At 47.5% G+C, this 15691-nt stretch overlaps 1 protein-coding gene across 1 annotated transcript in view; it reads right to left on the reverse strand.

Moving 5' to 3' along the window:
* LOC132394840 (uncharacterized) overlaps positions 1-15691 on the reverse strand; it is a 69541-nt gene that overhangs the window by 13536 nt on the left and 40314 nt on the right. Inside the window, exons 7-10 of the mRNA XM_059971245.1 lie at positions 12914-13079; positions 8048-8200; positions 5443-5900; positions 5270-5365 (exon numbers count right to left, since the gene is read on the reverse strand). Of these exons, the coding sequence (XP_059827228.1) occupies positions 5270-5365; positions 5443-5900; positions 8048-8200; positions 12914-13079 (873 nt within the window). The remainder of the gene's footprint in view (positions 1-5269; positions 5366-5442; positions 5901-8047; positions 8201-12913; positions 13080-15691) is intronic.

Here is a 15691-nt window from a genome sequence, read left to right on the forward strand (position 1 = left end):
TGACAACTTGCCAGCATTCCTCTCTTCTCAAGCTGATATGATAGCTTTTCTGTTATCATATTTTCCATGATCTTGCATATATTTGACGTTAATGCTATTGGCCTGTAGCTGGTGTGTTTTGACGGGTCTTTGCCAGGTTTCCTTATTGGAATGACTACTGCTTCTTTCCACGCACTTGGTAATCTTACCTCCTCCCACAATCTGTTGTAAAGATGCAGCAACTTCAAGAGCGCTCCTTAGCCTAGATCTTTTTTAGCATAACATAGGCACACCTCAGGGTAGTGTGATTAGACTGATACTTTTCATCATTATGTCTTCATGGAGGTACCAGTGGAGATAGGTAGGTCACTGTTTGCGGATGATGGGGCCTTGTGGAAAAGAGGTAGGAACATGGAGCATATAATCAGGAAGCTACAAGGAACAATTGATGATGTGGTGGAGTAGAGTTATGATTGGGGTTGCCCCCTAACTCTCAACTCATGTCCTCTTGTATGAATCTCCCCTATTCTCAATGGAAAAAGCCTATCAACATCAACTCTATCTAGCCCCCTCATAATTTTAAATACCTCTATCAAGTCCCCCCTCAACCTTCTACATTTCAAAGAATAAAGTCCTAACTTGGTCAACCTTTCTCTGCAACATAGGTGTTGAAACCCAGGTAACATTCTAGTAAATCTTCTCTGTACTCACTCTATTTAGTTGATATCTTTCCTATAATTCAGTGACCAGAACTGTACACAATACTCCAAATTTGGCCTCAGCAATGCCTTGTACAATTTTAACATTACATCCCAACTCCTATACTCGATGCTCTGATTTATAAAGGCCAGCACACCAAAAACTTTCTTCCCCACCCTATCCACATGAGATTCCACCTTCAGGAAACTATGCACCATTATTCCTAGATCACTCTGTTCTACTGCATTCTTCAATGCCCTACCATTCACCATGTATGTCCTATTTTGATTATTCCTACCAAAATGTAGCACCTCATACTTATCAGCATTAAACTCCATCTGCCATTGTTCAGCCCACTCTTTTAACTGGCCTAAATCTCTCTGCAACCTTTGAAAATCTACTTCATTATCCACAACACCATATCATCTGCACACTTACTAATCCAATTTACCACCCCATCATCCAGATCATTAATGTATATGACAAACAACATTGGACCCAGTACAGATCCCTGAGGCACACCACTAGTCACCGGCCTCCAACCTGACAAACAGTTATCCACCACTACTCTCTGGCATCTCCCATCCAGCCACTGTTGAATCCATTTTACTACTTCAATATTAGTACCTAACAATTGAACCTTCCTAACTAACCTTCCATGCGGAACCTTGTCAAAGGCCTTACTGAAGTCCATATAGGCAACGTCCACTGCTTTACCCTCATCAATTTTCCTAGTAACCTCTTCAAAAAATTTAGTAAGATTTGTCAAACATGACCTTCCACGCACAAATCCATGTTGACTGTTCCTAATCAGACCCTGTCTATACAGATAATTATATATACCATCTCTAAGAATACTTTCCATTAATTTACCCACCACTGACGTCAAACTTACAGGCCTAGGTTTACCCTGAGAACCCTTTTTAAACAATGGAACAACATGAGCAATACACCAATCCTCCGGCACCATTCCCGTTTCTAATGACAAAATATTTCTGTCAGAGCCCCTGCTATTTCTACACTAACTTCCCTCAAGGTCCTAGGGAATATCCTGTCAGGACCCAGAGATTTATCCACTTTTATATTCCTTAAAAGCGTCAGCACTTCCTTCTCTTTAATTGTCATAGTTTCCATAGCTTCCCTGCTTATTTCCCTTACCTTATGCAATTCAATATCCTTCTCCTTTGTGAATACCGAAGAAAAGAAATTGTTCAAAATCTCCCCCATCTCATTTGGCTCCACACATAGCTGTCCACTCAGATTCTCTAAGGGACCAATTTTATCCCTCACTATCCTTTTGCTATTAATATAGCTGTAGAAACCCTTTAGATTTACTTTCACCAAAGCAACCTCATATCTTCTTTTAGCTTTTCTAATTTCTTTCTTAAGATTCTTTTTACATTCTTTATATTCCTCGAGCACCTCATTTACTCCATGCTGCCTATATTTATTGTAGATCTCTCTCTTTTTCCGAACCAAGTTTCCAATATCCCTTGAAAACCATGGCTCTCTCAAACTTCTAACCTTTCCTTTTAACCAAACAGGAACATAAAGATTCTGTACCCTCAAAATTTCACCTTCAGATGACCTCCATTTCTCTATTACATCCTTCCCATAAAACAAATTGTCCCAATCCACTCCTTCTAAATCCTTTCGCAACTCCTCAAAGTTAGCCTTTCTCCAATCAAAAATCTCAACCCTGGGTCCAGTCCTATCCTTCTCCATAATTATATTGAAACTAATGGCATTGTGATCACTGGACCCGAAGTGCTCCCCAACACATACCTCCGTCACCTCACCTATCTCATTCCCTAACAGGAGATCCAATACTGCTCCTTCTCTAGTTGGTACCTCTATGTACTGCTGCAAAAAACTATCCTGCACACATTTTACAAACTCCGAACCATCCAGCCCTTTTGCAGTAAGGGCATCTCAGTCTATGTGTGGAAAATTAAAATCTCCCACAATCACAACCCAGTGCTTACTACAAATATCTGCTATCTCCTTACAAATTTGCTCCTCCAATTCTCGATCCCCATTAGGTGGTCTATAATACACCCCTATAAGTGTTACTACACCTTTCCCATTCTTCAATTTCACCAAATGGTCTCCCTAGACGAGCCCTCTAATCTATCCTGCCAGAGCACTGCTGTAATATTTTCACTGACAAGCAATACATCACCTCCCCCTCTTGTCCCTCCTATTCTATCATACCTGAAGCAACGAAATCCAGGAATATTTAGTTGCCAATCACTCCCCTCCTGACACCATGTTTCACTAATAGCTACAACATCATATTTCCAGGTATCAATCCATGCTCTAAGCTCATCCACCTTTCTTATAATGCTCCTAGCATTAAAATAAATGCATTTAAGAAATTCTCCAACTCTTCCTCTCTAGTTATCTCTGACAGTGCAAACAACTTTACTATCTTCTTTTTCTTCCTTCTCCCATACATCTGTTCCTACACTCTGGTTCCGCTCCCCCCCCCCCCCCCCGTATCTAGTTTAAATCCACTGGAGCCTCTCTAGCAAACCTACCTGCAAGAATATTTGTTCCCCCTCCAGTTCAGATGTAAACTGTTCCACCTTCCCTGGAAAACTGCCCAATTATCTATAAATCTGAAGCCCTCCCTCCTGCACCATGCCTTCAGCCACATGTTGATCTGCACTATCTTACTATTTCTAAACCCACCTGCACGTGGCACTGGTAGCAATCCTGAGATTGCTCTCCTGGAGTTCCTGTCCTTTAACTTGGCACCTAGCTCCCTAAACTCACCTTTCAGGACCACCTCACTCTTCCTACCCACATCATTGGTCCCTACATGGCCGACGACATCCGGCTGTTCAACCTCCCTCTTGAGAATATAGAGAAGTCGATCCAAGATATCACGGACCCTGGCACCAGGGAGGCAACAGACCATCCGGGATTCTCAATCTCTTCCACAGAACGTCCAATCTGTCCCCCTAACTATTGAATACCCTAACACCACTGCTCTCCTCTTTTCCCTCCCTCCCTTCTGAGCTGAGGGTCCAGTCTCGGTGTCAGAGACGCAACCACTGCAACTTGTCCCTGGTAGGTCGTCCCCACCAACAGTATCCAAAACGGTATACTTATTGTTGATGGGAATGGCCACAGGGGTGCTCTGCTCTTCCTGTCTAATCCCCTTCCCTCTCCTGACAGTCACTCAGCTACCTGTCTCCTGACTCTTAGGGTTGACAATCTCCCTGTAACTCCTGTTTTTTTTCTGCCAAATGATCCGAAGTTCATCCAGCTCCAGTTCCCTAACACTGTTGGTCAGGAGCTGCAGCTGGATGCACCTTTCACAGGTGTAGTCATCAGGGACAGCTGTGCTCGCCCTGACTTCCCACATACTGCAAACGAAGCACTCAACTGCCCTAACTGCTGCCTCCATTACCTACTCCTAAACTAATTAGAGTAATTAAAGGAGCTTACCCGGCCTTTCCTCACCTGGAGTGAAGCTCGTACTCAGCCTCTGCTCGCTTTTTAAATTCCCCCGCTGATCTCAGAGGCCGTACTTCACGTGCTTGCGCAGTCGTGCCCTGTTCAACCTCCCCTCTGCCTGTTCTCGCCGAACCCTGATTGAGCCAAAGCCAAAGCCCAAACTGATATGTTCAGATTCATCCTCGGTTCCAGCAAGTTTAAAGTCTTCTCACTCAAACATCCGGCAAAATGTACGTTATGAAGTCCTTCAGTCAGTCACAAGAGTTACAGATCAGGGAGGTCAGGTAAAATTTCTACAGGTTCCAGCTCATGTAGGGGTGAAGGGGAATGAGAGGGTGGATGAGTTGGCAAAGAGAGCATTAAAGAAAGAAAATATAGAAATGCACTTTAGTATCAGCAAATCAGAGGCTAAGTGTGTAATCTGGGAAAAAATCATCCAAATGTGGCAAGAAAGATGGGACAGAGAGGGGAAAGGGAGGCATTTATATCAAATACAAAAGAGTGTTACAGGTACTAGGGTAGGCAGTGGATACAGAAGAGAGGAAACTGTGTGGACTAGGTTAAGGTTGGGGCACTGTGCACTAAACAAAGTATTGTAAATGATAGGGACACACCAGACAGGTTTGTGTGAGGAATGTCAGGAAGAGGAGCCAATAGAACATGTAATTCTGAGTTGCAGGAAGTTTAGGATACAGAGAGAGATGATGACAATTAATCTAAGGTAATTGGGGGTGCAGGAATTCACAAAAAGGGTTACTGGGCATGGGTGAGAGGGTACAGGTCTGGGTACTTTTAGCTTTCTTAAGGGATACAGGTTTTTTTTATAGGATTATGATGAATAAGCAGGATTATGGTACTGGGATGGCCAAAGAAGGAAAGATAAAGTGTAGTTTAGGGTATGTGTGTGTATGTCTATGTGTACGGGAGAAGGCATTTCATATGTTAAGTCTATCGTCTGATCCGCACTCCGGAGCAGAAGGTGGCGGTAATGCACCATTAAGCTGGGTGCCAACCGCCGAAGAGAAGAAGATCATCCCAGGTTACTGGAGCTGCGATACTCTGCTATTCTTCATTAAAGGGAACAAGACTGCACAACAATATTGGAAATTCTGCTCAGGAGCCTCACCCGAACTCCAGAAATCTTCTCTTTCTGTTCCTGCTCCATTTCCTGGAAGTCTGCTTGTCTTTTTGTGAGAGAGTCCAAGGAAGATTTAACCCGATCCTGGGAATTAAAGGAGGAATGGATCAGACAAAAAAAGACACAACATAAACAGACGATCGAAAGCGGGTTATTTTTACCTGGTAAATGTTAACGGCTTCGTTAACCGGCATGAAGTTGTGAGACTTGTGTTCCCGCGCATCTCTACAGATCAGGCAGATCAGTGTCTTGTCCGTCTCACAAAACAGCTTCAGTTCTTCCTCATGTTCCTCGCAGAAACGTTTACTTTCCTTCCCTTTCGGCTTCAGGTGCAGTTTTCGAGCTTTTTCAGCCAGTCTTGCTAACACCCGACTGACCCTGAGGGTGCGGTCTGCAAACTCCTCTCTACATTCCGGGCAGGAGTTTCTCTCCTCCCTTTCCCAACACCGTGTGATACAGGTGCGGCAGAAGTTGTGTCCACACTCCAGTGACACCGGATCGGTGAAGAAATCCAGGCAGATGGGACAAATTACCTCCTCGGTTAAACTCTCGACCTGTCCTTCCGAAGCCATGTTAACTCCCGGTACTTCCGGGTTCAGGATCCTTTCACTTTCGGGCGCTGCAGAACCCAGCAGTACCGGGCATGTCCACTAGGGGCGCTGCAGACTCGGGAATGAACAACGTTGCTCCAAGTGTTCTCTGGGCAGGAATCGCGGCAATTTCCACGTCAGGGTGGGATCAGAAACACATTAGAGAGGTCTGAATATAAATGAACCCGGAGCGCGGAGCCTGGTTCAGTGTAAAGTACAACTGAAAGGGAATTCCTGCTCCAGCCCCACTGAACTTGTCATCATGCATTGTCTCCATTCTAAACCCTTCAGGTCAATCCCTCCCAACCCACATCCGCGACACTTCTCATGCCCTCATTCTCCTCAGCAATTTTCAATTCCCAGACACTGACCGCCTCATCTTCACCATGGATGTCCAGTTATAACTTCTATCCCCTATCAAGAAGGCCTTACAGCTCTCTGTTTCTTTCTCAATAAAAGAACAAACCAGTTCCCCTCCAGCTGGAAGGACTGGTGCTCACCCTCACCAATTTTCCTTCCGCTCCTCCCACCTTCTCCAGACTCGAGGGCTATCCACGGGTATCTGCATGAGCCCCAGTAATGACTGTCTCTTTGTTGGTTACGTAGAACAGTCCATGTTCCAGGCCTTCCCCAGTAATGCTCCCAAATCTTCCTCAGAAACATTAATGACTGCATTGGTGCTGCTTCATGCACCCATGCTGAGTTTATCAATTTCATCAACTTTAACTTCCACCCTGCACTTGAATTCACTTGGTCCATTTCAAACACTTCCCTCCCCTTTGCCCATATTTTTGGAAACAAACTGTCAACTGACATACTTTATAAAGCTACTGATTCCCACAGGTACCTTGACTATACCTCTTCCCACCCAGTATCCTGTAACTTTTCTAAACTCCTTCATTTCCACTGAATCTGTTCCCAGAATGCAGTTTCCCCTTCCAGAACATCAGGTACGTCCTCCTCTGTAAAGAACAGGGTTTCCTTTCCTCCGCTATTGATGTTGCCCTTACCTGCATCTCCTCCATTTCCCGAACATCTGTGCTCACCTCATCTTCCCTCTGCCTCAACAGTGATAGAGTTCCTCTTGTCCTAACCTACCAGCACACAAGTGTCCACATCCATCACCTCATCCTCCATAAACCTCCACCATCTCAGAATCAGAATCAGGTTTATTCTCACCGGCATGTGTCATGTGTCATGTCCTGTATTGTGTTAACGTAGCAGCAACAGTTCAATGCAATACATAATATAGAAGTACAATATCTATCTATATATATATGTAAATCAATTACAGTATATGTATATTGAATAGATTAAAAACATATATATATAAACAACATGCGGTAGTGTTCATGGGTTCAATGGCCATTTAGGAATCGGATGCAGAGGGGAAGAAGCTGTTCCTGAATTGCAGAGTATGTGCCTTCAGGCTTCTGTACCTCCTCCCTGATGGTAACAGTGAGAAAAGGGCATGTCCTAGGTGCTGGGGTTCCTCAATAAAGGATGCTGCCTTTCAGAGACATCGCTCCTTGAAGACTTCTTGGATACTTTGTAGGCTGGTACCCAAGAGAGAGCCAACTAAATTTATGACCCTCTGCAGCTTTTTTCGGTCCTGTGCAGTAGCAGCCCAAGCCAGACAGTGATGCAGCCTGTCAGAATGTTCTCCAGGGTACATCTATAGATGTTTTTGTTGCCATGAAGTATAATCGCTGTCTTGCCTTCTTTATAACTGCATCAATATGTTGGGACCAGGTTAGGTCATCAGTGATCTTCACGCTCAGGAACTTCAAACTGCTCACTCTATGTGTTCCTTCGTCTTACCCTTCCTGAAGTCCACAATCAGCTCTTTTGTCTTACTGACGTTGAGTGCCAGGTTGTTGCTGCGACACCACTCCACTAGTTGGTATATCTCACTCCTGTACGCCCTCTTGTCACCACCTGAGATTCTGCCAACAATAGTTGTATCATCAGCAAGTATATAGATGGTATTTGAGCTGTGCCTAGCCACATGGTCATGGTATCTGATCACCAAACACATCTTTACCTCTTCCCTTCTCTACTTTCCTCAGGGATCACTCCCTCCATGACTCCCTTGTCCATTCACTCTCCCCACTAGTCTCACTCCTGATACTTAACCCTGCACGTGGCCAAAGTACCTATTCACCTCCTCCCTCACCTCCATTTGAGGACCCAAAATGTCCTTCCAGGTGAGGCAACACTTCATCTGCTGGGTCATTTATTTGCTCTGCTGCTCCCAATGCAGCCTCCTCGACATTGGTGAGACCTGTTGTAAACTGGGGATCTGCTTCATCAAGCACCTCTGCTCCATCTGCCAAAGATGGAACATTTTACTTCCAATTCTCATTCCCATTCCGACCTGACAGTCCATGGCCTTCTCTTGTGCCACGATGGAGCTACCCTCAGGCCGAAGGAAAAACACCGTGTAGTATGTTTGGGTAGCCTCCAAATAGATGGCATAAATATTGATTTCTCCTTCCCGAAAAAAAAATTCCCTCCTCTCCCTTCTTCTATCCCCCACTCTGGCCCCTTAACTTCACCTTCCTGACTATCATCTCCCTGTGCGTCCCCTCTTCCTTCCATTTCCCCTATGGGCCATTCTGCTCTCGTATCAGATTCCTTCTTCTCCAACACTTTACCTTTCCAACCCACCTGGCTTCACCTATCCCTTTCCAGCTATCCTCCCTCCCGTCCCCCACCTTTCTATTCTGGAGACTTCCCACTTCCTTTCCAGTTCTGAAGAAGGATCTCGGCCCGAAATCCCATTTCCATAGATGCTGTCTGACCGGTTCCTCCAGCATAGAACATGGAAAATCCACGGCACATTATAGGCCCTTCCGCCCACAATGATGAGCCAGCCATGAATCCTGTTCCAGAAGCTGCCGAGAATTTCCCAACCACACAGCCCTCTATTTCCCTAAGCTCCATGTACATATCTAAGAGTCTCTAAAAAGCCTTTATTGTATCCGGCTCTACCACCTTCACTTTGCATTCAATGCACCCACCACTCTTTGTGTGAAAAATTCACCTCTGACATCCCCTTGTACCTCCTTCCAAGCACCTTAAAACTATGCCCCCTCATGTTAGCCATTTCAGCCCTGGGAAAAAGCCACTGACCATCCACACGATCAATGCCTCACATCATCTTATACACCTCTATCATGTCTCCTCTCATCCTCCGTCACTTCAAGGGCAAGTTTACTCAACTTGTCTCATAAGGTACACCCTCCAATCCAGGCAACATCTTTGTAAATCTCCTCTGCACTCTCTCTATAGTATCCACAATCTTCCTGTAATGAGGTGACCAGAACTGAACACAGTACTCCAAGTGGGGTCTGACCAAGGTCTTATATACCTGTATCATTACCCCACGGCTCTTGAACTCAATCCCACAGTTGATGAAGGCCAACACAACATACACCTTCTTAACCATACTGTCAACCTGCGCAGCAGATTTGAGTGTCCCCTGGACAAGGTCTCGCTGATCCTCCACACTGCCAATAATCTTACCATTCATATTACATTCTGTCTTCAAATTTGACCCACCAAAATGAACCATCTCACACTTACCTCAGTTGAAGTCCATCTGCCACTTCTTAGCCCAGCTCTGAATCCTATCGATGTCTGCTGTAACCTCTGACAACCCTTCAGACTATCCACAACACCCCAACCTTTGTGTCCTCAGCAAATTTACCAACCCATCCTTCTGCTGATGGATCTCTGGTGCTCTCACCTCTCTCCCGTGCAATCCGACAGACTGAAGGGTGAGGGAGGACAAGCACCGATGACCCGTTCTGCCGTCCTCAACTCCCCTCCTCTCCCTGGTCACCCCGCTCGGGATCGTTTCATTGCAAACTGCCGACGAGACATCGACCGTCTCCACTTCCCCACTCCTCCCTCCAATTCCAACCTCACTACTTCCGAACGCCCTGCTCTCCATTTCCTACTGAACAGCAGACCCAACCAGTTCCCCTCCACCACCACTCTCCTCTGTCTGGCAGAACTGGTCCTCACTCTCACTCATTTCTCCTTTGGCTCCTCCCACTTCCTTCAAACCAAAGGTGTAGCTATGGGCACTCACAAGGGTCCCAGCTTTGTCAAGGGTACCTTCTTGTCAGCTTTGCGAAACAGTTCATGTTACAAGCCAACCCTAGTGTCCGTCCCCCACTTTTCCTACACTACATCGACGACTGAATTGGTGTTGTTTCCTGCACTGATTCTGAGCTCTTCGATTTCATCACCTTTGCCTGCAACATTCACCCCACCCTCAAATTTACCTGGTCCATTTCCGACACCTCCCTCCTCATTCTCGATCTCACTGTCTCTATCTCTGGAGACAGCTTATTTACTGATGCCTATTATCAACCCACAGACTCTCACAGCTACTTGGACTATTCCTCTTCCCACCCTGTTACTTGTAAAAACAACATCCCCTTCTCTCAACCCCACCAGGGATAGGGTTCCTCTGGTCCTCACCTGCCACCCCACCAGGGATAGGGTTCCTCGTCCTCACCTGCCACCCCACCAGGGATAGGGTTCCTCTTGTCCTCACCTGCCACCCCACCAGGGATAAGGTTCCTCGTCCTCACCTGCCACCCCACTTGGGATAGGGTTCCTCTTGTCCTCACCTGCCACCCCACCAGGGATAGGGTTCCTCTGTTCCTCACCTGCCACCCCACTTGGGATAGGGTTCCTCTTGTCCTCACCTGCCACCCCACAGAGATAGGGTTCCTCTTGTCCTCACCTGCCACCCCACCAGGGATAGGGTTCCTCTGGTCCTCACCTGCCACCCCACCAGGGATAGGGTTCCTCTGGTCCTCACCTGCCACCCCACCAGGGATAGGGTTCCTCTTGTCCTCACATGCCACCCCACCAGGGATAGGGTTCCTCTGTTCCTCACCTGCCACCCCACAGAGATAGGGTTCCTCTTGTCCTCACCTGCCACCCCACCAGGGATAGGGTTCCTCTGGTCCTCACCTGCCACCCCACCAGGGATAGGGTTCCTCTGTTCCTCACCTGCCACCCCACAGAGATAGGGTTCCTCTTGTCCTCACCTGCCACCCCACCAGGGATAGGGTTCCTCTGTTCCTCACCTGCCACCCCACAGAGATAGAGTTCCTCTTGTCCTCACCTGCCACCCCACCAGGGATAGGGTTCCTCTGGTCCTCACCTGCCACCCCACCAGGGATAGGGTTCCTCTGTTCCTCACCTGCCACCCCACAGAGATAGGGTTCCTCTTGTCCTCACCTGCCACCCCACCAGGGATAGGGTTCCTCTTGTCCTCACCTGCCACCCCACCAGGGACAGGGTTCCTCTTGTCCTCACCTGCCACCCCACCAGGGATAGGGTTCCTCTTGTCCTCACCTGCCACCCCACCAGGGATAGGGTTCCTCTTGTCCTCACCTGCCACCCCACAGAGATAGGGTTCCTCTTGTCCTCACCTGCCACCCCACCAGGGATAGGGTTCCTCTGTTCCTCACCTGCCTCCCCACCAGGGACAGGGTTCCTCTGGTCCTCACCTGCCACCCCACCAGGGATAGGGTTCCTCTTGTCCTCACCTGCCACCCCACCAGGGATAGGGTTCCTCTGGACTTCACCTGTCACCCCACCAGGGATAGGGTTCCTCTGGTCCTCACCTGCCACCCCACCAGGGATAGGGTTCCTCTTGTCCTCACCTGCCACCCCACCAGGGATAGGGTTCCTCTTGTCCTCACCTGCCACCCCACCAGGGATAGGGTTCCTCTTGTCCTCACCTGCCACCTCACCAGGGATAGGGTTCCTCTGGTCCTCACCTGCCACCCCACCAGGGATAGGGTTCCTCTTGTCCTCACATGTCACCCCACCAGGGATAGGGTTCCTCTGGTCCTCACCTGTCACCCCACCAGGGACAGGCTTCCTCTGGTCCTCACCTGCCACCCCACCAGGGATAGGGTTCCTCTTTCCTCACCTGCCACCCCACTTGGGATAGGGTTCCTCTGGTCCTCACCTGTCACCCCACCAGGGATAGGGTTCCTCTGGTCCTCACCTGCCACCCCAGCAGGGATAGGGTTCCTCTGGTCCTCACCTGTCACCCCACCAGGGATAGGGTTCCTCTTGTCCTCACCTGCCACCCCACCAGGGATAGGGTTCCTCTTGTCCTCACCTGCCACCCCACCAGGGATAGGGTTCCTCTTGTCCTCACCTGCCACCCCACCAGCCTCTGTCTCCAGCACATAATTCTCCGTAACTTCCAGTATCTCCAACACAATCCCACCACCATTCACATCTTTCCCTCCCCCTCACTTTCTGCTCTCCACAGGTTTCTCCCCCTACACCACTCCCTTGTCTATTCACCCCTCCCCACTGATCACCCTCCTGGTGAACAGAACATGTGGTACACATCCTCCCTCTCTCCCAGTCAGGGCCCCAAACAGTCCTTCCAGGTGAGGCGACACTTCACCTGTGAGTCTGTTGGGGTCGTATACTGTGTCCGGAGCTCCCGGTGTGGCCTCCTGTACATCAGTGAGACCTGACATAGATTGGCAGACTGCTTCGCCAAGCACCTATGCTCCATTTGCCAGAGAAAGCAGGATCGCCTAGTGGCCACCCATTTTAATTCCACTTCCCATGCCCCCTGTCCTCTCCTATTGGACTTAACCCCTCCTCCTTCCCGGTATTACCTCTCACCCTGTGTTTCTCCCTCCCTCCCCCACCGTTTAACCCTGAATCCTCTTCTGTTTCTCTCTGGTCTTGATGAAGGGTCTCGGCCTGAAACGTCGACTGTACTCTTTTCCTTTGATGCTGCCTGGGCCGTCTGAATTCCTCCAGCATTTTGTGTGTGCTGCAAAGGTAAACTTACGTTTTAAGAAATTAAACTTTATTTATAATGAAATATCTGCAAGAGATTTAAACAGTTCCAATGATATTTGACATTCTTAATGTCATATGGTCAATACATTCATTAGTGTTGACACTGTTTAAACCATCGCCATTCAGATTGCCTCAGGGATGTTACAACATTTCAGTGTTTGTGGGGCTTCCCCACCTGACCCAGGCCCTCCATGTGAGGTAGCAGAAGGAGCCTTGACAGTGGTCCTCCCCCCCAGAAACTTTGCACTGTCTGCCCCGAGATCCTCTGTGTCCCTCAGCACGTCCTCCTGCAGCCTGGACTGTGCCTGTCGACAGCATTCCCTGACGGACCTCTGGCTGTGCTGGGAGTCCAACAGGTTTCCGGCAGAACAAAGAGCGTCTCTCACTGAGCTGATGGTCTTCCAGCAGCAGTTCCCGTGCTGAATGACTCAATGGAGAACGTGGTGGAGGGAATGTCTGCTGAGTCAGTGTGGGTGGAAGTGAGAAACAGGAAGGGAACAAGCCCTCTGTTTGGAGCCAGAGGATTGGGAAGATTTCCAAAACTAATAAAGGCAACTAAAAGACAGGTTAGCAAAGATGAAATATGAAGATGAGCTGGTCAGTAATATAAAGGAGGATATCAAAAGTTTTATCCGATAGATAAGAGTAAAGGAGGGGTGAGAGTGAATATCGGTCCACTAGAAAGTTACATTGGAGATGGTGGACAAAGTCATGAAGTACGTTGTGTCAGTCTTCATTGTGGAAGACACCAGCAGTGTGGCAGAATTTTGAGAGTGTCAGGGCACAGAAGTGAGTGTTGTCACTCACTATGGAGAAGGACCGTGGAAAACAGAAAGATCTGAAAGTAGGCAAGTCACCCGGAGCAGATGAGTGAGACCCAGAGGTTCTTAAAGAAGCAGCTGAAGTGATTGTGGACATATTAGTGCTGATCGTTCAGTTTTCACTGGGGGTTTTGGGGGACTGGAAAATTGTAAATGCCACTCCACTCTTTAAATGAAGGGGAGGCAAAACACAGGAAATTACAGGTGATTTCTTCTGACTTCACTGGTTGGCAAGAGTCTGTCATTAAGGATGAGGTTTCAGAGTAATTGAAGGACATGATAGGTTGAAATTAACAAGTTTTCTCTCTGAAGAATTCTTGCCTGACCAATCTGTTGCATTCTTTGAGGAAATAACAGGAAGGATAGACAAAGGAGAGTTTGTAGATGTTGTTTACTGGGATGTTCAAAAGATATTTGACAAGGAGCCACACATGAGGCTGCGAAACAAGGTGACAGTCCATGGAATTACAGGAAAGATACTAGCACGGACAGAAGATAGACTGATTCTCAGGAGGCAAAGAGGGGAATAAAGAGGTCCCTTACCGGTGTTGGTGACGAATGGTGTCCGCAGGGGTTGGTGTTGGGACCACTTCTTTTCATTTGATCAGTCAGTGATGTGGGTGGCAGAATTGCTGGTTTTGTGGATAATACAAAGATAGCTGGAGGGGTTGGGAGTGTTGAGGAAGCAGGGAGTCTGCAGTAGGCCTTAGATTGCAGAATGGCAAAGAAGTGGCAGCTGGAATATAGTGTAGGGAAGTCCATGGTCATGCACGTTGGTAGAGGGAATAAAGGTATCGACTATTAAACATGCAGCAAATTCAGAAATCGGAGGAGCAGAGAAACTTGGGAATCCTGGTGCAGTTTTATCTAAAGCTTAACATGCAGGCTGAGTCAGTAGTCAGGAAGGCAAATGCAATATTAGAATTAATTTTGAGGGGACAAGAATGTAAAAGATATAATGCTGAGCCTCGATAAGGCATTGGTTAGACTCCATTTGGAGTATTGAGAGCAGTTTTGGCTCCTCGTATCAGAAAGGTTGTGGTGACATTGGAGAGGGTCCAGAGGTAGTTCAGAAAAATGATCCTGGTAAAGAACGGGGTAGTGAGAAGAAGTATTTGATGGTTCTGTGCCTGCACTTGCAGGAGTTTAGAAAAATAAGGAGTTATCTCATTGTGTCAAATCAAATATTGGATGCCTACAGAGAGTGGAGTTGGAGGGGAAGTCTCCAACAGTGGGAGAGTCTAGGACCAAGGCGCACAGACCCATAATACAAATACATCCCTTTTGTACAGTGGTGATGGAGAATTTCTTTAGCCAGAAGATTGTGAAACTGGAATTCATTGTCACAGAGAGATGTGGGGGACAAGTCATTGAGTATATATAAAGTTGAGGTTGATGGGTTCTTGATTTGGAAGGCCGTCAAATTGTTGAGAGAAGGCAGGAGAATAGGATTGAGAGGGTAAATAAGTCAGCCATGGTGGGTTGACAGCATAGACTTGATGGGTCGAATGGCATAATTCTGCTCCTATGTTTTATGGTTTTCTGGTCAAACTCAGTTCGATCCTGTCTCTCAGAAATTTTCCCATCACAGATGTTCGGCTCAGCGGCCTGGAGTTCCCTGGATTGTCCTTCCTGCCCTCCTCAATTTCTGTCCTTCAGCCACCCTCCAGTCGTCTGGCCCCTCACCTGTGGCTAAGTACGAGGTTAATTTCTCTGCCAAGACCCCTGCAATTTTGACCTGGTCCTGATGTCTTTGCATGCCCCTGATCAGGCTCTGGGGATTTATCCACCTTAATTGGCTTTAAGATCGTCAGCACCTACTCTCTTGTAATGTGAAATTTTCCAAGATGTTAATGTTCAGTTTCCTTCATTCCATGGATTCCATGATGTTTTCCCTGGGAAACAGAGATGGGAAATATTGATTTCAGACCACTCCCCTCCCGAGCTGATGAGAAGTCAGAGTGAGAAGGTGACGGGAGGGAAAGAGGAAATATAAGTTTGTAGGTGACCGGTGAAACCGGGAGAGGGGGAGTGGTGAAGTAAAGAGCTGGGAAAGAGATTGGTGAAATCGATAAAGGGCTGGAGAAGGGGGGAATCTGATAGGAGAGGAGCGAAGGCCTTGGAAGAAAGGG

Source organism: Hypanus sabinus, chromosome 5 (assembly GCF_030144855.1).
Source record: "Hypanus sabinus isolate sHypSab1 chromosome 5, sHypSab1.hap1, whole genome shotgun sequence".
NCBI lineage: Eukaryota > Metazoa > Chordata > Chondrichthyes > Myliobatiformes > Dasyatidae > Hypanus > Hypanus sabinus.